This window comes from Saccopteryx bilineata, chromosome 2 (assembly GCF_036850765.1).
Source record: "Saccopteryx bilineata isolate mSacBil1 chromosome 2, mSacBil1_pri_phased_curated, whole genome shotgun sequence".
Lineage (NCBI taxonomy): Eukaryota > Metazoa > Chordata > Mammalia > Chiroptera > Emballonuridae > Saccopteryx > Saccopteryx bilineata.
This window is the reverse complement of record NC_089491.1, coordinates 897,193-917,155: the sequence shown is the minus strand read 5'-3', so window position 1 is coordinate 917,155 and position 19,963 is coordinate 897,193. Positions and strand designations below refer to the sequence as shown.

General features: G+C 64.6%; 2 protein-coding genes across 2 annotated transcripts; both read right to left on the bottom strand.

The window, feature by feature from the left end:
- Positions 1–4,509: 4,509 nt before the first annotated feature.
- NPDC1 (neural proliferation, differentiation and control 1) lies at positions 4,510–10,757 on the bottom strand. The gene is made up of 9 exons (XM_066255661.1): positions 10,446–10,757; positions 7,444–7,590; positions 6,244–6,378; positions 5,976–6,149; positions 5,836–5,902; positions 5,665–5,749; positions 5,501–5,580; positions 4,782–4,878; positions 4,510–4,662 (listed from the first exon to the last, which is right to left on the bottom strand). The coding sequence occupies exons 1-9, from the start codon at positions 10,555–10,557 to the stop codon at positions 4,585–4,587; spliced, it is 975 nt and encodes a 324-aa protein (XP_066111758.1). The 5' UTR covers positions 10,558–10,757; the 3' UTR covers positions 4,510–4,584.
- A 1,553-nt stretch (positions 10,758–12,310) lies between these two features.
- Positions 12,311–17,966, bottom strand: ENTPD2 (ectonucleoside triphosphate diphosphohydrolase 2). The gene is made up of 9 exons (XM_066255660.1): positions 17,837–17,966; positions 16,267–16,384; positions 15,496–15,646; positions 15,138–15,297; positions 14,826–15,053; positions 14,144–14,398; positions 13,945–14,064; positions 12,881–13,015; positions 12,311–12,773 (listed from the first exon to the last, which is right to left on the bottom strand). Exons 1-9 carry the CDS (start codon positions 17,951–17,953, stop codon positions 12,570–12,572), a joined length of 1,488 nt encoding a protein of 495 aa, XP_066111757.1. The 5' UTR covers positions 17,954–17,966; the 3' UTR covers positions 12,311–12,569.
- Positions 17,967–19,963: the final 1,997 nt, after the last annotated feature.

Here is a 19,963-nt window from a genome sequence, read left to right as displayed (position 1 = left end):
GGTCCTGGGGGCCTCAGGCTGGTCGGGTGGTTGGGGGCTGCAGGCCAGATGTGGTAAAAAAGAATAGCAATCAGCATCAGTCGCTGGGTCTGTCCCCCTCCCTGCTGTGCCAGGGGCCTCCCTCCCTGCTGTGCCAGGGGCCTCCCTCTGTCCTGCTGTGTCTTGTCCTTTATTCTCCAGTGTCACAGGGCTGCTGGCTTCTTCCTGCTCCTCCACTGTCATCAGGGCGGGAACGGGAGCTGGTAGCAGACCTGTCGGGGACACAGGCAAGTCCAGAAAGGAGGGAGCGTTTGGCCCCTCCGAAGCTCCCCACCCCCTAAGGAACCTCAGAACTGCGGTGGGGCCTTGTGCAATATCGAAGGAGGGGAGGGAGGGCTGTGGGATCTGTCGGAAACCAGCTGGCAGACCCAAGGTGTGGATGCAACAGCCGGGCCTGGCTCCCTGCTGGCCAGCCCCAGGACCTGAACAGAGATAGCAGCTCTCACCCACCAGTCCCTGCCCTTCCAGCCACTCCCCTGTTTAGGGAGATGGCCACAGTGGCACTGGGCCTTGGCCCCACCCTGGCATCTCTTCCTTGGCAGGGGACCCCACAGGAGCCACGCCCTGCCCCAGGCCTTGCATAAATAAGCCCACTTCTCCCTGCAGAGCACCCAGCGGGCAGCTGGGGCACAAGGAAGGAGCGAATCCTGCTGCAGCCTGTTAGCAGCCTGTTAGCAGCCTGGTTTCTGGCTGCCAACACCTTTGCCCTTCCTGTTTGCACAGCCAGGCTGGCCCAGACCCTTGCCACGGGGCTCGCCCATACCCACAGCCTGCTCCCTTCCTGGGTGGATGTGAAAGCCACCTCCACCCGGTCCTGCCGCTCCCCTGTCACCGTCTGCCACTCAGGTTGGCCACCGTGCCCCCCCCCCCGCCCAGTCGTGGGAACCTGCTCCGAGATTTGGTCCAGAAATGGGTCAGAATGAGAGAGCTCTCGGAGGAAAGAGAAGAAGGTGAGAGAGCCTGAGTCAAAGGGAAAGTGGGGGCCTCATCCTGCCCTGTCCCCCCCCAGGCCGCGTGACTCACTGGGACGCAGGCGGGCACCCACCCCCAGCTCACAGCCCCCCGAGCACCTCAGCATCTCTCTGCAGTGGGGCCGAAGCGAAAAAACCGGGGGGCTGTGCCCAGACGGAGAGGGCAGGCAGCTGGCCCCCTGATCACCCTCTCTTGCGGACAAGTCACCCAGCCCCAGATCAAGGGGAGCTTTGGGGAGTAGCACCTGCCGCCCCACCAGCGGGCCCCGAGGTGGTCCCGAGCAGGGCGGACGCGTGCCGGGGCGCCCCCTGGTGGCCGTGCTCCAGGAGCCACCTGCCTCGGCGGAGTGTGGACAGCAGAGGGAGCCAGAGCGCAACTTATTCTCGAGAGGGTGGGCAGGGAGGGGGCGCGGTCCAGTTCAGGGCACCCCTTTTGAGAAGTGGGTGCACTGACTCCGCCAGATGACCGCAGAGTGGGACGCAGGGGGGGCAGCACTGGAGTGGTGCCAGGAGCCATTGGCAGCAGGCAGTAAGAGAGGCGGTCCTTTTGCAGGCCCCAGCCCCTCCTCTCTCTCCTCTCTCTCTCTCTCTCTCTTTTATTCAGTGAGAGGAGGGGAGGCAGAGCATGCGCCCCAACAGGGATGGGCCCCAACAGGATTCACCAGGCAAGCCCACCAGGGGGCGATGCTCTGCCCATCTGGCGCCTTGCTCCATTGCTAAAAAACCAAGCTTTTCTTTAGCACCCGAAGAAGCCACGGAGCCATCCTCAGAGGCCGGGGCCAACTCTCTCCAATGGAGCCACGGCTGCAGGAGGGAAGGAGAAGCGGGGAGGGGTGGAGAAGCAGATGGGCTTTGCTCCTGTGTGCCTTGACTGGGAATCAAACCCGGGACATCCATACACTGGGCCAACACTCTACCACTGAGCTAACTGGCCAGGGCCACCAACCCATCCTCTTCTATGCCGGCCTCTCCCTTCTGGCCCAGGCTCGCAAGCACAGCCACATCCTTGTCCCGAAGGAGCTCCGGAATCTTCTGGGGGCTCCTCCAGGGAACTGTGTGCTGCAGCACCTGACACTGGTTCACCCCTTCTGTTCCACACTGAGGCCCAAGACCCACTCCTCCGTGCTGCAAAACTGGGTGGGACGGCAGGTGTGCAGCTAGGGAATTTAGAATCTGGGCTTGCTCAGGACTGGGGTTTCCCTAGTCCCAGTGGGTACAGGGCCTCCCTGAGCCCTAATCCCTATGCAGGGCAGCCGGTCATACCCTGGGGCCTGTGGGCGGAAGAGGGTTGGAGGAGTTTGGAGAAAAGCAGGGGCTGGTTCTGTGTGAGGAGCCTGAAGCCAACAAAGGCCCTGGGAGCCAGGCGGGCAGCAGAGCGTGGAGCCGCTCAGGGCCCTGTGCCAGGCCAGTGGGCCAAGGGGGGCCTCCCTCCCCCAGAGGCCTGCAGCCCCCTGCCCACCCGTCCCCAGCCCAAGCCCGCTGGCTCCCTCTCATCGCAGCTCCCACTGAGAGGGGCACTCTCTTTTCTGAGGCAGTGGGGAGTGGGCATCAGGGACTCGAGGGACAAGCTGGGGACCCCCAAGGAGGGAGAAAAGACAGGGCACACAGGACAGCAGGAGGTTGAAGAGGCAAGGGTCAGGATTCCAGGGCCTGAGGCCAGAGTTCCAGGGGAACCTCCTGGCCTCGGGTCTGCAGGGTCAAGCCAGCGAGACAGACCGGCTTGGACCAGACCCAGCTGGGTGCAGGCTACCTTTGCCCATGAGGCCTTAATCTCTCTGTACCCCACTTCCTTCACGGCTATTTCCCCGAATGGCGCAGGGGACGTGGGACAGTGGGGAGAGGACAGTGGACGTGCGATCCTCGTCACCTGCCCTCATCCCACACGGGTCTCCTCCCACGTCCCACACCAGCACATGAAGGGAAAGTGGCCCCAGCCGACAGCCAGTCCAAGACTACACTCCAGGAGTCGGGGGGCAGGGGGAGGTACTTCCCAGCCTGAGTGGGCTCTGGCCTTAGAAGCAGGCTGCTTTAGAACAAGCCACTAGCTCCAAGCAGGGCCAGCCCCAGTCCCCTAGCCCAGCCCAGCCCCACCTCAGGGAACCACCTGTCCCACTCAGGGCTGCCCCCATCGTTCAAGAGCCAGAGGTCCAGAGCTCTCTGGACCCCCACCCCACCCCCAGGAACTGCCCAGCGACTTCTGAACCCAAGGCGTCCCCCTGCACAGCCTCAACCTCAGTGGGGCACACAGACAATCCCTTATCCCCAGACACCCCTTTTTCCAAGCCCAGTCTCAGCACCTTTGTCCAGACTGCGTGTCCTCCCCCCCATACACAGACACGTACCCCCTCTGGGCCTTCAGCTAAAGATCATCCTCCCCTTCTCTCCTTGTTCCTCAGTGGGGGTTGGGGTGGGGTCTGATATTGGGGTCCCACCTCCTCTCTTCCCTCACCTGGTGGACCTGCTGTGTCCCTTAGTTCCCTCTGCCTGGCTGGCAGCACCCCCTTACGTTGCAGGGGCCCAGGGTCCTGTGTGGTGCCCCTGACAAAGCTGCATGGGAGGCCTCCATCCTGTTCCCCCTGCCTTCCTGCCCAGGTGGACAACAGGCAGGAGTGGAGACATTGGGCTTCCACGGCCAGGTGTCTGTGGGTGTCCACTACCCAACCCTTTTTTTATCATTCACGGGGTGGGGGGGGTCTTTCATGGGGCGGCACCAACTCCAGATCGCCTAGCCCTGCGCCATACCTCCCACCCCACTTGTGGCATACGTGTCCAGAGGAGGAGGAGAAAATGGAGGAGACGGTAGAGCAGGGGTCCCCAAACTGCAGCCCCCTGAGGCCATTTATCTGGCCCCCGCCGCACTTCCGGAAGGGGCACCTCTTTCATTGGTGGTCAGCGAGAGGAGCATAGTTCCCATTGAAATACTGGTCAGTTCATTGATTTAAATTTACTTGTTCTTTATTTTAAATATTGTATTTGTTCCTGTTTTGTTTTGGTTTTTTTACTTTAAAATATGTGCAGTGTGCATAGGGATTTGTTCATAGTTTTTTTTTATACTCTGGCCCTCCAACGGTCTGAGGGACAGTGAATTGGCCCCCTGTGTAAAAAGTTTGGGGACCCCTGAGGTAGAGGGTAGTCCTGCGTGTCTGTGGACAGCTAAAGCCTCCCTTCCCCAGATGGTGATGAGGGTCTTCCCCAGAAGGGCACAGAGGTGCCCCCTCTCTCTGGGGGTGTGTGGATGAAAGTCTCAGACCCCCACTCCAGGGCGCCTCCACCAGGGCCCAGAGGCTGGGGGCGGGTCTGCCGCGCAGGAGCCCTGGGTTTGCAATGTATTCTAATTGGCTCGTCTCCAGCACGCCCACCCGCGCCTGGTCTCTAGTTCCGCCCACCCTCCTTCAGGGGCCCGGGCTCTAGAGGAAAGGGCAGGGGGAACAGAAAGTGCCCTGTTCCCCCCCAGCGGGCTTCCACGCCACCCCAGCCCAGCCACAAGAACAGCCAAGTGTCAGAACGCAGTTTCTTTATTGGGAAACGTCAGTCCCTGGCGCCACCCCCGGGGGGGCGGGCATCGTCCTTCAGGTCACTGTGGCGGGGGTGGCAGGGGGGCCGACAGGGAGGAATGGTCGAACAGCGGGTTCCGCACCTCCATCTCCCCCGTCTGCAATGGGGGGGCGGGTGACAGCATGTGCAGGAGTCGGGGCGGGGCACCCCCTGGAGAAGCCCCCCCCAGAGCTGGCGAGCCCCCGCACCCCACCCGCCCCAGCCTGGCACACTCACCGGGGCCAGGCCCGGGCACTCGTACACCGTGAAGTCGCCATCTTCGTTCTCCTCGTCCGAGGAGGCCGAGTCCAGCTCCTTGGAAGGCTCTTTATGCCTGGTGGGAGGGGGCTGGCTGGGTCCACCCCTCCCACACCCTCTGGGGGCCTGGGGCCCAGACTGGAAGCGGGTGGGGGTTGTGGGGGCCTGGGGGTGGGGTGGGGTGGGGGACACAGCGAGCTCTGGGGTGTGGGGTGGGGGACCCAGCAAGCTCGGGGGCGTGGGGTGGGGGACACAACTAGCTTGGGGGCGTGGGGTGGGGGACCCAGCGAGCTCTGGGGGGTGGGGTGGGGGACCCAGCGAGTTCGGGGGTGCGGGGTGGGGGACCCAGCGAGCTCGGGGGTGTGGGGTGGGGGACCCAGCGAGCTCGGGGGTGGGGGTGGGGGACCCAGCGAGCTCTGGGGTGTGGGGTGGGGGACCCAGCGAGCTCTGGGGTGTGGGGTGGGGGACCCAGCGAGCTCTGGGGTGTGGGGTGGGGGACCCAGCGAGCTCTGGGGGGTGGGGTGGGAGACCCAGCGAGCTCTGGGGTGGGGGTGGGGGACACAGCGAGCTCTGGGGTGGGGGGTGGGAGACCCAGCGAGCTCTGGGGTGGGGGTGGGGGACACAGCGAGCTCTGGGGTGGGGGTTGGGGGACCCAGCGAGCTCTGGGGTGGGGGCGCCGCCCGGGCAGGGCCTCTCACCGCTCCAGGCACCGAATCTGCTGCCTCTGGTGCTGGTAGTGGTACACCTCCGCGCTCTGGGCCAGCCTCTGGTCCCCAGGCTGCGGGGAGGGGGAGGGAGGGTCAAGGCATGGCGGTCCCCAGCTGGAGTCCGTTGGTGAGCCCAGTGGGACAGGACCACTGACCGAAATCCTGGGCGTTGTGGGGGACCGGGGCGCTGGTGGGGCTGTGTAGTCGGCCTTCTGGGTCAGGTGGAAATCTCGCTGCAGCCTGAGCAAAGGAAGCCGAGACTGAGACCCGAGGGGCTGACTACCCGCCCGCTCACCCGCCCTGCCACCCTCGGGCCCCCAGCTCACCTACACCAGCAGAGAGCAGCCGCAGCCAGGGCGGCCAGACCAGCCACAGAGCACGCCACGATGAGCACTGTGGGCAGGGGCTCGGTGAGGGCGGCCATCCCAGGGGGGCCCTGCCGCCCACCCCACCTGCCCAGACCTACCGAGTGCGAAGCTGTCCCCATGCCTGCCCTGGGGCTCCAGGGGGGACATGTGCACGGGCCCGGATGACACAGGAGAACCCAAGGAGGGGTGAGGCGTGGGTTTGGGGGCTCCCTGCGTGGAGGGGAGGCCCAGGTCCAGGCCCTGGCCTCGCTCTGAGAGCCCCAGGGTGGCTGCTGTGGAGAGAAGGCCAGTTTGAGCAGCAGGATGGGCTAGGGGTGGGGAGGTGGGGAGGACCAGAAGGGCAGCAGAAGATGGGGGGGGTCTCACCAGGCTCCAGGAACCGATGGGGTGCCTTCGGCTGAGGCAAGGCTGTGAGCCTCCAGCGCCCCGCCTCCTGCCGGGCTAGCTCCTGGGCCAGGAGGTCAATCTCATCTTCCAGTCTGGGCTGGGGTGGACCCTCCCCTGGAAAGGATGATAGGCTATCAGGTGGAGAGGCCCCCAAAAGTCTCCCTGGCAACAGCAGCTGCAGGTGGCCTCCACAAACAGCCCCGGGGCCTAGGCCTCCTTGTCCCTCCTGGCTCCTCCCTGGCCGCAGCGATGGCCTAAGGACCAGGAACCAGCTTGCATCCCCTGGCCATCCTGGATTACCAAGGTGACGACGGAGGGGGGACTCTGTGTGAGCAGCAGCCGCATTCTTGGGAAAAGTGGCGTCAGGACAAGGGATGGAGGTGCTGGGGACCCTGCACAGGTCAGGAGAAGGGCTGGGGGGCCCCCTCCCCCCACCCATTACTAACAAAGAGGTGGGCAGGGCATTGGGACAACACATCACTGTACCCATCACCTTCTCTGCCAAGAAGGGCAGGGATTCCCCAAGGATTGGGGAGAGGCCCCATTCTGTACCCCCACTACTTCCACCAGGAAAGAGGGCAGCTGCGAGTGGCTGGGCCTCCATCCCCCCCCCCCCCCCCCCCGTGGAGGTTCCTGGGCCAGCGAGAAGGTCCCAGCAGACGCCCACACACACTGGCAGAGAAGAGCACTGCCTACCCCACTCATGGCCAGGAACACCTCCTCCAGGAAGCCCCTCCCACAGGCCCAAGCTCTGCGGCACCCCAGAGCAGCCCTCTGCATTGTCTCATCGCACCTGAAGTCACTCAGCCTCCAGCTGGCCTTTCTCACTCTGGGCAGGGAGGGCACTCCTAGGGCACACGAGTGAATGAATGGGCCACATGGGTGCCTGAGGGGTTTGGGGCGGCCCTTGCAGGGACCCAGGCCCTGGGGAACTCTGACCCGGCCTCTCCCAGAATCACCCGCCGTTCTACACCAGACATCCCTTGCTTCGGCTCACCACCTGGCTCGGGGCCAGTGCCATCTGGAAAGGGTCACCAGGCCCGCTTAGAGGGTGGGTGACGTGAGAGCCCAGCAGAGCTCAGGGGAGCTGGGGGCCGGGGCTGGGTGCGTGGGCGGGTAGGTGGGGGCGGCGAATGCGTCAGGGGAGGGGAGGGGGAAGATAAGCCTGCTCTCCCCTACCCGGAGGCCGGTGCACCTTCGGCACGCAGAGCCCGTGATGGTCCTCCCGGAAGGGCTGAAGGCAGGGCCCACACACATGAGCACCCGGGGGACACCGTGCCCGCCTCTTCAGGGCACAGTCCAGGCTCCCCGGACAGGCGGCCACATCTGGGAAGGAAGCAGAGGCAGGCTGAGGTCACGGCCCCGCACAGAGGCAGCCCTGTCCCCGGCACCCCTCCCCCACCCGCCAGAGCCAGCCAGGCCTGGCTCCGGCCATTGTTCTGGGCAGGCCCTTCCTCCCAACCGCTGGGGATCAGAACCAGGAAGATAAACAGTCTAGAGACTTATCAGAACTCCCCTGCCCCACCCACTCCCCAGAGTCCACTTTCCAGCCTGAGCCAGCCCTCTGTACGGAGGAAACTGACCCTCACTGTCCGGACAGTGCTGGGCTCCGGGCAGGGTTGTGCAACCCTCGTCCACATCCTGCCTCTGGTCTCCCTGTGCCCCAGAGCAAGCTTCTGTCCAGACTGGGAGCCCCAGAGATGGGGTTTCAGGTCTCTGTCAGTCTGGCTCAGGGGCAGCAAAGGATGCTGGCCACCCACCTCTTCCTGCCCAGCAGGTCTGCCCTCCTAAACCCTGCCATGCTATCCTACAGCCCTAGAGAGCAGAGCCGGAAGGCAGGACAGAACAAGTGCCCCGCCTGGCAGTCACTCACTTCCCCCCCACCATGTCCAACCTCTGGCTTGTCCCCAGAGCACAGAGGCACTGCTGGGGTTGGAGAGACCTGGGAGAGGGTCAGCCAGTCTCTCCAGCTTTGGATATAGAACCCCTGCTGAGGTCACTGCCAAAACCACCACTGTCAGGGACCAGGGGTTCCTGGGACTTTGGCCAGGCCCCAGTTCCTGAACTGGGGCCCAGACCAGTGATCTATACACACGGCTAATGGATTCTATCCTGATCCTAGCAAATGGAGAACAGTGGTCTTCTCTGCCTCAGTTTCCCCTCTGATGCAAAAGGTGAATTGCCTCAATGCTAAGGACTGTCCCAAGGCCTGGAACACTGGCCGCAGTTCCTACGCAGCACAGGCCGCAGAGCCAGGGGGATACCCAGCAGGACCGGCAATCCTGCTTGGGGAGGCTAGACTGGGGGTGTCTCTGGAGGACCGAGACCCCTGTCAGCCAAGGTCCTCACACTGCAGAAGGGCCACGAGGGCCCAGGGTGGTGTGAGGAAATCAGGGAATGCCCACCCAGCTCTTTCCTTCTCCAGACCTTGACTGGCCTGGCTTGGTTTCCACGGTAACCAGACCCTCACAACATCCTGGCTGTAGGCATCCCTTCCAGGAAGTTCTAGCAGCTTTCCTTCTGTACAACCTGGGTCAGCAGGCACCAATATCAGTGATCTGGGCCTGGGGTTTGGGCTCGTTACACATTAAACCTGTGCCAGCAGGGTCTGTCTGGACCCCACCCACCAGCTGGGTGCCTGAGGAGCCAGGCACTCCCTGCTCACGCTGCTGAGAACCCAGAGTGCACCAGGCTAAGGGTAGGGGCCTGAGGTCCAAAGCTGGCTGCAGGGTCTGGGTTCCAGAGGCCTCCCTGCACTCCCAGCCCCCTCCCCCCAGCTCAGGAGGACAGGAGGATGTAGCTGTTGCCTGCTGAATCCTGGAAAAGTCCCCACTCATGCCCTGGACGGATAGCTTAGCTGATTAGAGCATCGTCCAGAAGTAGAGAGGTTGCCAGTTCAATCCCTGGTCGGGGCACAAACAGGAACTGACTGATGTTCCTCTCTCTCTTTCTCTCTCAAAAATAAAAGTCCCCACTCAAGGTGCAGGAGAAAGTGCTAGGAACAGTGGCAGCTGAGAGTGGCTGACACCCCAGCCCCTACAAAGAGCAGCTGGCATGGCACCTGCTCACCCCAGGAGCTAGGCACAGGGACTACAGCTCATTTCAGGAGGCCCCACCTGAGGGCCTTGGAGCCAGGCTCTCGGCGGGCAGCCTCTGCCATCCCTGGCCAGCCAGGCCCTGGCCCTCCGGCCTCTTCAGCCTCCTCTCCTGGTCCTGCCAGCCTCCCGTCTGGAGGTGCTGCGCCCAGGTGGAAGCCTGCCCTGCTCTGGCCTCCTGAGGCCGCACACACAGAAACCACCTTGCCCCAGTCAGCATCCCAGCATCCCAGTCACTTCTCTGTGCCTGTTTTCTCACCTGTAAAATGGGCTAAGAACAGCACCTGCCTGTGAGGCTGTCAGGAGAGAGGAGGGGAATGTGTGGGCACAGAAGTCTACCTGGGGCCCCTGTAGACCCGTCACCGCCTGGAACCTGGGTGCTCATCTGGGAAGCAAGGAGGGGTCTTCCAGGACCCCAGGCTCACTGTTCTCTGCTGGAGTCTACCCTGGGAGGTGCCCCTCAGCAACAGAACAGCGGGGTGGTCCTTCAGGGCAGAGGGTGAGGGAGAAAGCTTGAGACTGGAAGAGCCTCCTGCCCCATTGAAGCCAGAACAGTAATACCCTAAACCTCGGACAAGCTGTCCAATACGCTAGGAACCTTCAGACCCCAACCATGACAGCAAAGCAAGGCTTGTGTCCGACACCGCCGGAGGCAGAACAGGCCGATGTGCACTACAACCCCGACCCCAGCACAGACGCGGGTAGCAAGGCACCCAGAGCCAGACCAACACCGCGAGCCTGCCACGCACACCACAGAAACACGCACAGAGCCCTCCAGAGACACAGACAGGATCACGAACTCAGACACAAAGACAAGAAGCGCGTGAACTTCGGGTTCGCCACCAGGAACTTGGGAGAAGCCCCGTCCAGCGGAGCCCTTCGGCAGCCCGGGCCTGTTTACCCCCTACCGCGCGAGGCGGGGCCGCGCGGCTGTCAGCGGGCCGGGCCTGCGGGGCCTGCGGGGCCTGCGGACCCAGGCGAGGGCTGTGGCGCGGAGAGTGACGGCGGCGCCGCGCATCACGGCCCCCGCCCGGCGACCCCCGGCCCCGGGGCACCCTGCCGCCTGCGCCGTGCGCTCTCGCTCACCCGGGCGACCGGCGGTGGCACCGCGCAGGGCGGTGCCGAGGACTAGGCCGGAGAGCAGCAGCCGCAACAGCCGCAGGTGCCGCGGAGCGGGCGGAGGGACGGGCGTCGCCATCCTTCAGCGCCGCCGCCGGGGCAGCATGGCACCGCGCGGCCCGGGGCTGGGAGCAGGCTCCGGGCGCCGCGTCGGCGGAGGAGGAGGGAGCAGAGGAGGAAGAGGAGGAGGAGGAGGAGGAGGAGGAGGAGGAGGAAAAGAGAAGGCGGTGGCGGCGCTGACGCTGCGGCAAAGGATCAGGGATGCAGGCGCGGCGACGGGAGGCGACGCGTGGGAAGTGCGCCTGCGCTCTCCACCTGCGGGGGCGGAACCGCGCCTCCAGTCTGCGCCCCTCCCCCTTTCTCTAGCTCGGACCGACCCCGCATTCTCCGGGTCCCGAGGCACCTCAACCTCTGCGGCCTCTGCCGTCGGGGACAGTCTCTGTTCTCCACAAATTCGGCTAGGCGCTTCTCCACCCTTCCCGTGAGGCTGCCAGCTCCCGCCCCACCCGCTGGCGTAGGGGACCTGCTCGGGCCAGGCGTCACAAGCACCCCGGAACACAAGGACATCAGGAGTGCACAGGTAGACAGGTGCACGAGAATGCGTAGGTGCGCCCAAAGACGCACTGGGAACTCAGAGACACACGGCTAAAAGCGCACACAGCCCAGAACTAGGCCGTTGTTGGTGGCCACTAGAATTGGAAGGCGGGCGGCTGCTCTCAAGTGAGGCCACCAGGGGGCAAAAGTGCCCTGGAGCTGTAGTTAAAAGCCAGCTGGGAGCTGTCCACGGTCCCCAGGTGCCTTTTAGTTCCTTGGGGCCCAAGGATAACAAAGCAGCTAAGACGCGCCCCTGTCTACACTCCACCTGTTACCTCCTGAGAGCACACCCACCCCAGCTCACCTGGAAACCTCCCTCTGGCTCAAGCCATTGAGAGAACGAGGACGAGCCCCCCCGACCCAGTGCTGCCTCTTAGGCCTTTGTGTCTCTGAACGAGGAGAGCCCCGGCTGCCCTTAGGTTTGTGAAATGGCTCACAAACCCGCAGAAGCTGCGGGGTGGTGGGAAGCGAAACAATGATGCCATCCTCCCGCACAGGCCACTGACCAGACAGAGTGTCTGAGCTCCCTTTTCAGCAAGGTCGGGGCAAGCGGCAGATGGCAGCCAAGGCTGTTCCTTCCCGTGTCTCCCGCGCTGGAGAAAACAGGGCTTAGGGGAGAGCTTGCGGGAGCCGCAGGTGGGGGCTGTTGATGTCTGTCTCTTGGGGATGTGAAAAAGGGCCCAGGCAGGAGGCGAGGGGTCTCCCCACGTGCTGGCGAGGCTTCACTCTAAAGCCAGGCTCTTCACAAGGTCCATCCCTCCCAGAGATGGAGCCCAGCGTCCCTTCTGGCCTTAATCTCAACATCCCCCCACACAACACCTCCTGTGGAGGGTTTGCCTTCTCTCTCAGTCTCTTATAGGACCCTAGGCACCTGCCTTGCCCACGACCTACCCTCCCTGACATCTCCGATGTGCACCCCTCACACACACACTAACACACTCCCAGGCCCACTCTAGGACAGGGTCCAGCCTCCAGTCTGGCCTAGGTCACTGATGCTGATCTAGGGGTGCTGCAGGGGCTCTGCGAGGCAAAGAAGACTCAAGGGACTCAGGGACTCTCCAGCCAGCCATCAGGCAGCTGCTCCAGGTCTTGAGAGTGGAGCAGAGGACCGCAGTTGGCACGCTGCCCCAGGGCTAGACCCAGAGAGGAAATTGGAAGAGCAAATGTCCCCCCTGGGGACTGGGAGTGGCCAGCACAGCTGTGGAGAGAGAGAGTGCACACAAAGGCGTTCTCTCCACTGCCCCGGGACAAACTTTTTATTACAAAATGTTACAAGTAGGCGCTGGGCTGGCTCTCAGCTTGTGGGCTCTGACCCTCCCTCTAATACCGACCCGGATGGGGAGGTGAGTCTGAGGGCCCTGCGAGTGGGAGCGGCTGCTCGAGTCCCCGTCTCGGTGTCCGGGACGCATTAGAGGGGCACAGGTGTTGCGTGTGTGGGGGTGAGAGACGGGAGGATACATGGGGCTGGGCTGGGGCAGTTGCCCCGCCGGACAGTCCCTAGATGGCGCTCGGCGACTTGGCGGAGCGGGCCTTGCGCAACAGCAGGACCAGCGCGGCCAGGAGCATGGCGGCGAAGAGCAGGAGGAGGACGACCCAGGAGCTGAAGTCTGTGCCCTTGCGCAGCCCCGGCGGGTCGGCGGGGATCAGGTTGGTCAGGTTCAGCATGTAGCCCAGCGCCCAGCCTACCGCGGTGTCCCCGGCCTGGGGGCGAGGGGCGCGGCCTCAGGCTCCACGCAGCCCCGGAGGCCCCGCCCGCCCCCCGCCTCCGTCCCTCCCCCTCGGCCCCCGGCCCCCTGGCCAGTTCCCACCTTCTTCTGGAAGGTCACCCTCCTGAAGGCGCGCTCATCGAAACGGTAGCCCTGGGTCAGCAGCTGCTGGATGAACGTGGCCCCGGCGCAGTAGTTGGGCAGACGGGACTCCTCCGCCGGCGCTCGAGTCTGCAGCTGGGGCGCAGATGGAGCCACGTTAGTACCCTCCAGCCCCGGGTACACGCCTTTCCCTTACCGGGAGGACTGAGCCCCACGGGCGGGTGGCCAGCCATACGCCGCACCACACGCACATGGGCACGCGGGGTGGAAAGATAGAGGCGGCGCTGTTCCTCGGGGAGACGCCGCGTGACTTCAGGACGGCTGTGCCAGCGCCTGTGCGTGGGAGGTGGGCTAAGACAGGTCAGCCATCATGGCCACCCGTGTAGCAGAGGGCTGCCGCAACCTCAGCATGTGGTCAGGGGGCCAGGAGGAGCTCCAGGCATGAGCCCCTGCCCCTGGGCTTGTCCCCTGCCCCCATCCCCTACCCACGTCCTCACCCACCGATCCCCCTCAGTCTGTCCGCCGCTGGACACAGAGAGGACAGGGCCTCCGTCATCGCCGAGCCCACAGACACTCATGTTTCTTCTCGAGTCTCTGGTGGGCACCCCATGCTTGGCAGGCCCTAACCCCTCCATCCACATGGACTTGGCACCAGGGTCTGGCTAGTGGCAAGAAGGCAGAACCCTGGATGTTGTCTTCAAGTCCCCACTCCTCACCAATTCCACCAATCCCTGCCAGTTCTGCCTGCTACGTCCATCTTTCCTGAGTCCTCCTCCCGCACCCTCCTCTCCAGCGGTCCAGTCCCCACTCCTCATGGTCACATGGTCACACAGGCTTTGTGCTGGCCGTTCCCACTGCCCCTCGGGATCTTGGCTCTAGGGTCAAGCCTCAGGGAGGCTGCTTCCTCTGGCTCCGGGCCTCCCTGCTCCGGCCCAGCCGCTTTGCGCATCTGAGGAGCGGCGAGGCCACCCCCCTCTGCTTTTCCAGCAGATGGATACCTGGGACGCTGAGCCGCTGGCTGAGCCCGACCCCGAAGCCCCCGGAAGAGGGGGAGCAGGTCTCACCTCGCTCCACGTCTGGCTGCAGAGGGCGATCACGGAGGCATTCAGCTGCTGCAGGGTGGCTGCGGGCAGCCCCATCGCCGTCTTCAGGAAGTCCATGGTGTAGAAGAAAGCGGAGAAAGCCTGCGAGGGGGGCAGGGTCACACTGAGCCCCGACCCCAGGCACTGCAGGGCATCGGCCGCCCCCCTCCTCTGGACTCACGATAAAGTCCCCGGCCACAGGGGGCTGGAAGATGCCATTGAAGGAGCATCGGGAGAAGGAGCAGGACGATACGTTGAAGAGCCCTGAGACAAGGCTGTGGCAGAGCACAGGGTCGCCCGTCCCGAACAGGGTGACCGTGTCGCTGCTGTTGTAGGTCTGGGGCCGCGGGGCTGCCGTGCATGGCGACTCATACACGGCCCGGAGCAGCACTTCCTTGGAGTAGCCCTTCGGCCAGCAGGGGTGGACATCGTGGGTCTGAGGGGATGAGGAGGGTGTGGGTTGTTGCATGAGCCCCTACTTCAAGCACTGGCTACCCCAGGACCCTTGCATGGCCCTCCCAGAGGACCCGCCTTCTGGAACTCTCACAAGTCCCACTGTTGTGCTCAGGAGAAAGTCATGGCTCCCCATTGCTGCTGAACAAAAACCAAACCCTTTGGCCGGATACTCCCGGCCCTCATTTCTCCCCAGCCCAGCACTCACCGGGCCCACCTCCAGCCCCTGAGCCTTCCCACCTGTCCTTCTAGCTGATTAAAGCCAACTGCTCCCTGCCGCCTGGAGAAGCCCGCCTCGCCTTGCCTCCGAGTGGCTGCTGTCCAAGCTCGGCTCTGTGCCCTAGCCCCCCTCCCTTCCGCCCCCTCCCTCCAGCAGAGCACGGCGGTGTGAGATCGGAGCTGAGCAGCACCTGGAGTGCCCTGGCCAGCAGCCTCTGGAGAACCTGGTCACGGCCGTAGCAGAGGAAGCTGTGAGTGTAGACGCGGTACGGCTGGCCGTAGAGCCGCAGCCGGACCTCGTTAGCCGGATCCTCCGCTGGGCTGGACGTCTCGAAGGTGATCTGTGTGGAGGCGCCTCCCAGGTCCATGGCCCCCAGTGTCCCCTTCCTGGGTCGAAACCACCGGCCCGCCCAGCTGAACTGTGAGGAGTGGAGGTTGGAGTCAGCCCAGTGGGTGGGTGCCCACACCCCCTGGTTCACTGGGCTGACCGGCAGGCGGCCCACCTTGATGAAGTTCTCTAGCAGGTAGTTGGCAGTCACCCAGCCAAACACCCCCTCATCCTGGCCCGAGAGGATGCGGGCACCACGGAAGTCAAAGGGGTAGTGGGTCAGCGTCCGCGTCACAGCCGCGAGCACATTGGCCGAGGCCTCTGGACTGGTCAGACTGTGATACAGGGAGGTCTCTGAGAGGCATTCTTCCCAGGTGGGTGGGATCCTGCTGCTGCTGGGGCGCATGGTGTTTGCCCAGCCAATCCAAGAGGGTCCCGGCCTAGGGCTGCTGCCGAGGACATGGGGGGCCCGCCCTGTGCTGAGCTGCGGTGGGGACCCAAGGCTAGGAAGGTCAGGGCATGGGCACACTCACTTGAGCAGGCGCATGCCCGCTGTGGCTCCCAGGTAGAGGGGCGTGCCCACATGTCTCTCCTTGGGCACGTCCCGCAGCGCCTGGTCCAGGCACTCAACAAGACTCTGGCCAGCCTTGGAGGGGTCGTCTGCATAGCTGGAGATGCCCCCACCTAGAGGGAGGAATGGGATGGGCCCAAGCCTGGCGGTCAGCCACAAGGTGGGCCATAGGCCAAAAGGGCTGGGGTCTCAGGCTCCCAAACCAGACGGCAGCGTGAGCACACCCTCCCAGCTTAAGCCCTCAGAGATGTTCCCAGACAAAGGGCCCCACCTGCATGCCACCCAGAGTCTCTGAGGCTGCCGCTGGAGCAGTGGGTGTGTGCACAGGTGCCAGCACAAAGCACTGGGCACTGTCAGCTTGGCCTGGCCTCCCAGGGTTCCTGCCAGGGTGGAGGGGATGTCCACAATCTCCTCAGAGTCCCTCTTGCTCTCTTTCTCTCTCTGGGATGTAGAGGCCATTCTTGGGCCAGGCAGGGCCCAAACCTTCTGGCCACTACCTGGGGCTTCCTTTCTAGAAAAGAAATGCCTGTAGCCCCCTCTGAGGCCCAGAGCCCAGCCTCTCTTTTAGGTGCTCCTGCAGCTCCTGTCTGGAGCAGGCCCCACCCAACATTAAACAGAGGGGCCTGGTGATTGCTCAGGCCTGCAGAGGCTCATGCCAGAGAGAGCTCCTGAGGCCCTACCTACAGTGAGTGGGTATTGAGGCCAGGGTGCCCCTAGTGGTAGGGACCCTCACCGTGCACGTCGCAGGAGCTGTGCTGACCCACGATGCCAGTGTCGTTCTCCTTGTCCGCCGGCCACTTGTAGATAAACATGGACGTGTGGGAAGAGCCAGCATCCAGGACGATGCCATACTGGGGGTAGGGGTGGGGCGGGGTCACCCTCAGGGGTGGGCAAGGGGCCTGAAGGTCATGCCCTTTGTCCCCCGCACTCCGCTTTCCACCTCACCCCCACCCCACCCTGTGCCAAGATTGGAAGTTCTGAGGCTCAGAAAAGGCCAGGGACAGCCGCAGGGACACATTGGTTGGGGGAGAATGGGACCAGGAGCCTCTTCCCCTCTGAAGGCAGGAGCCACCCTGGCAAGGAGCTGTGTCAGGGGGGTCAGAAGGTTCCAGGACCTTGGAATCTTGTCCTGAAGACGTGAGGTCCCTAGGCGCTGGGAGTCAAGTCCAGCTGCAGGAAGAGCCCTCTAGGGGCAGCTCCTCCTGCATCCCCCATTCCAATCTTTCTGACCTCAGTCCAGCCGGAGGAAGTGGAAGCCAAGGCCCCAAGGAGAAGGCTAGAAGAGGCTTCCATCCGTGCTGGCCCTGCCTGAGGATGCTCCACCCTCGGCCTCAGAGCCAGGGCCATTGAGAGCTCGGGCCTCCAGAATGGAGGGGCCCCAGGCCGGGCCTTCTGTGCAGGTTGGGTGAGGTAAGCACCCAACTTGCAAGTGGCCACTTCCCAGCACCTGCCCCCAAGGGCCTAGATTCCAACAGGCAGAGCAGGACCAGAGAACGCGGCCTCCGGAGCCCCCTAGGGTAGGGAGAGAGACCACCCCAGTCCTCCCCGCACCATGGAACTTCAGCCGGCATCAGCAGACCAACCTATCCGCCACCCCACCCCAGCCTGCCATGGCCCATCCTGAACTGTGGGGCTCGCCCCTCCCCACGCCCAGCTTTCCCCACTCCCACAAATCCAAAAAGGGGTTCAGGGAGCCAGCTAGGCTCCTGGAGACTGGCCCGGCTTGGGCTGCCCCATCCCCCCTAGGACCTGCCCAGTCTGACACATACACACCCCCCGCCCCACGGTGAGGCTCTTCTCAAACGGCAGCTGCGCAGCTGCGGCGCTGTGGGGACCACCGGGGAGGTGGGGAGGGTTCCCGGGGCCCGGCGCCTTCGGCCTCCCCCCCCCCCCCATCTAGGCTGAACCCGGAGCCAGTGCATCCCTGTGGGGCTGCCCGGGTCCAGCTGCGGCCTGGGACTTGAGGCTTATCCCGGGAGCAGAGAGACAACCCCTCAGCCGCGCCCAGGACGGGCTCCGCGCAGGGCTCGGCGGGCGAGGACTTCCTGGGACTTCTGCCTGCGGCCCCGCGGTCTCCCCGGAAGCGCCGCCGCGGTCCCGCGAACCCAGGCCGGGAGAGGGGCGCCTGGGGCCGGCATCCCACGCCGCGGGCCGGCCGAGAGCGGGAGCGCGCGGTGCCGGATTCCGCGCCGCCGGTCGGCAGCGGCGCGCGGGCGGGGTTCGCGGGCAGCCACACGGGCGCAGCCGGGCCCTGCGCGGGGTCCGAGCCTCCCCGCCCGGTGCCCGGGAGCCCTAGCACGCACCTTGAAGACGGGTGGTTCCCGCACATCGCGGGTCGGGACGCACAGCAGCAGGAGGCCCGCGAGGCCCGCGGCAGCCAGCAGCAACGGCGGCAGCAGCGACAGCACCTTCCCGGCCATGGGTGGGTGCGCGGACGGGTCAGGCGCCGGCGGAACGGCGGCGGGGAGCCGGGGAGCCGGGAAGCCGAGGTCCCGGGACCTCGGGCTAGGCGCCCGGGGCGGGGCGAGGACCCGCAGCAGCCACGCTGGCCACGCCCGCTGGCGGGTCGCCCGCCCACCTCCCTCCGGAGGCTGGCTGCTGCAAGCGCAGGTGAGAGACGCAGCCGTGAGTCACCCTGTCCTCCGGCACCCTGAGGTTATTGTTGCCTACCCTCTTTCTTCTTGTCCACTTACCCCTCACCGAAAAGACTCATTCCCTCTGATCTGCCCACTGATCTCAAGGGCTGGCTCACCCGGGTGGGCCTGTTGACACTGGTGATTCCACTACAGGTCGAGGGGGTCGTGTTGCTTTGGGCAAGAGGCCTGGCACGGGGTGGGCTGGGCTGGCTCCCTGGCCGGCTGGGTCCCTGCCATACCCTCCCCTTGTAAGAAAGGGCCGGCCACCCGCACTGCGGACCCAGACCCGGAGGCACAGCACAGCACCTTACCCGGCAGGCCCCAGGGAAGCTAAGCGGACCCAGGCCCGGCTTGCCCTGGATGGAGGCTCTGGGAGCTCAGTGCTGAGCAGCCAAAGCAGCACAAAGCCAGACCTATGTCACACGGGCCCTGGTACCAAGGTGACAGGGGAGGACACAGGCAGAGAGCTGCAGGGTGGCCGTGATCACACCAAGCTCCGGAACAGGTGACCTCCGGCCTCAGGGCTTAGGTCGTTCCTGCTGACTCCTTTGCTTGGGGGGCAGGGGGTCCAGAAGCCCAGTCAGGGGGAGCCAGAGGCTTCCCAAGGAGGGAGCAGGAGGAGAGTCCTCTGCCATGAGGCCTTGTCCTGGAGATAAGGGAGAGGGCCCCTTGGGACAGGCTTGACAACACACAGGTCCCTCAATGCTGGCTGGAGAGGACAGTAGCTCAGCCAGCCCCCCAGAACCAGCTCTGCCCTTCCACCCCACAAAATATCTGGCCTCTGTGCTTTGACACCCCCCCCCCCACACACACACACATGTCCTGTGTGCCAGCTTGGCCAAGCATCACCCATGTCCTGGCCAGGGGCCACCCTGACTTCGGGCACTCAACTGAATGGGAATTCCTGCACCAAGAACCCAGACAAACAGAGAAGCAGGAAGCCGTGTGGCAAGAACACCCCCCTGCCCCCGGCAGTGCCAGCGAAGGAGGTGGGGAAGAGGGGACCAGCGGGGCAGACTGGATGGGGGCAGGGGCTGGGCAGCACCCTGGTCAGTTGGAACCGGCAGGGACAATTGGGCTGGGATCGCTGCCCAGGCTGAGGGTCTGGTGTCACAGGCCCAGCAAAGGACCCTTTCTTTCCTTTTAGGACCCTGACGGGAAGGGTGGGAACCCGGGAGCTAGCTAAGCCTCCTCAAAGCCCCATCTGGCTGGGCCCCAGCGGAGAGTCTCTGGGTGGGACCAGAAAAGAACGGTGCCCCCCCCCCCGTTTCCCGCCAGCGCTCTCCCCCCTCCTCCCTCCCCCCAGGATCTTTCTTCTACCCCAGAAAACCCAGAGGAGGGCGGGGCTCGCACAGGAGGCTGAAAAGGAGGGGACAAAGGCAGCCCAGAGCAGCCTGGCTGCGCATGAAAGGGCATGAAAGGCGGGCGTGCTGCAGGCCTGCCCCCCTTCTGGCTGGCCCCCCAGAAAGCCCCTCCTCGCCCCACTAGGCCCAAGCAGGGCTCCCCGATGTCCTGAGCTGTTCTTGCATGGCGCCCTGCCAGGCCTGAGAGAATGGGGCTTGGACCCTGCCCTTGGGAGAGCCGGGCTCTTGGCCCAAGGGCTCTGGGAAGAGAAGGGAAGAAGGCAGAGACCAGGAAACAGCGAGAGGAGGGGGCTGGGAGTGAGTTCTCGCCCCGGGAACCAGCGCGGGAATACCCCTTCCTGGTGCAGAGCCCGTTCCTTCTCGGTGTGGAGAGGCTTTTCATGAGCTCTAGGGCCCTGGAGGGGGTTGGGGGTGGGAGGCGAGCCTTGGC

Bases quoted from the DNA above. Each gene is read 5' to 3' on its own strand.
- ENTPD2 (XM_066255660.1), bottom strand. From the start codon at position 17,953: ATGGCCGGGAAGGTGCTGTCGCTGCTGCCGCCGTTGCTGCTGGCTGCC. The intron at 15,298-15,495 runs GTGAGTGTGCCC...CCTGTATCACAG, and splicing joins GCGGGCATGCGCCTGCTCAA to TCTGACCAGTCCAGAGGCCT. The intron at 15,054-15,137 runs GTGGGCCGCCTG...CACTCCTCACAG, and splicing joins TGCTAGAGAACTTCATCAAG to TTCAGCTGGGCGGGCCGGTG.
- NPDC1 (XM_066255661.1), bottom strand. From the start codon at position 10,557: ATGGCGACGCCCGTCCCTCCGCCCGCTCCGCGGCACCTGCGGCTGTTG. The intron at 6,379-7,443 runs GTAGGGGAGAGC...CATCCTTTCCAG, and splicing joins GAAGGTGCACCGGCCTCCGG to GGGAGGGTCCACCCCAGCCC. The intron at 4,663-4,781 runs GTGAGTGTGCCA...CCCCCATTGCAG, and splicing joins AGTGCCCGGGCCTGGCCCCG to ACGGGGGAGATGGAGGTGCG.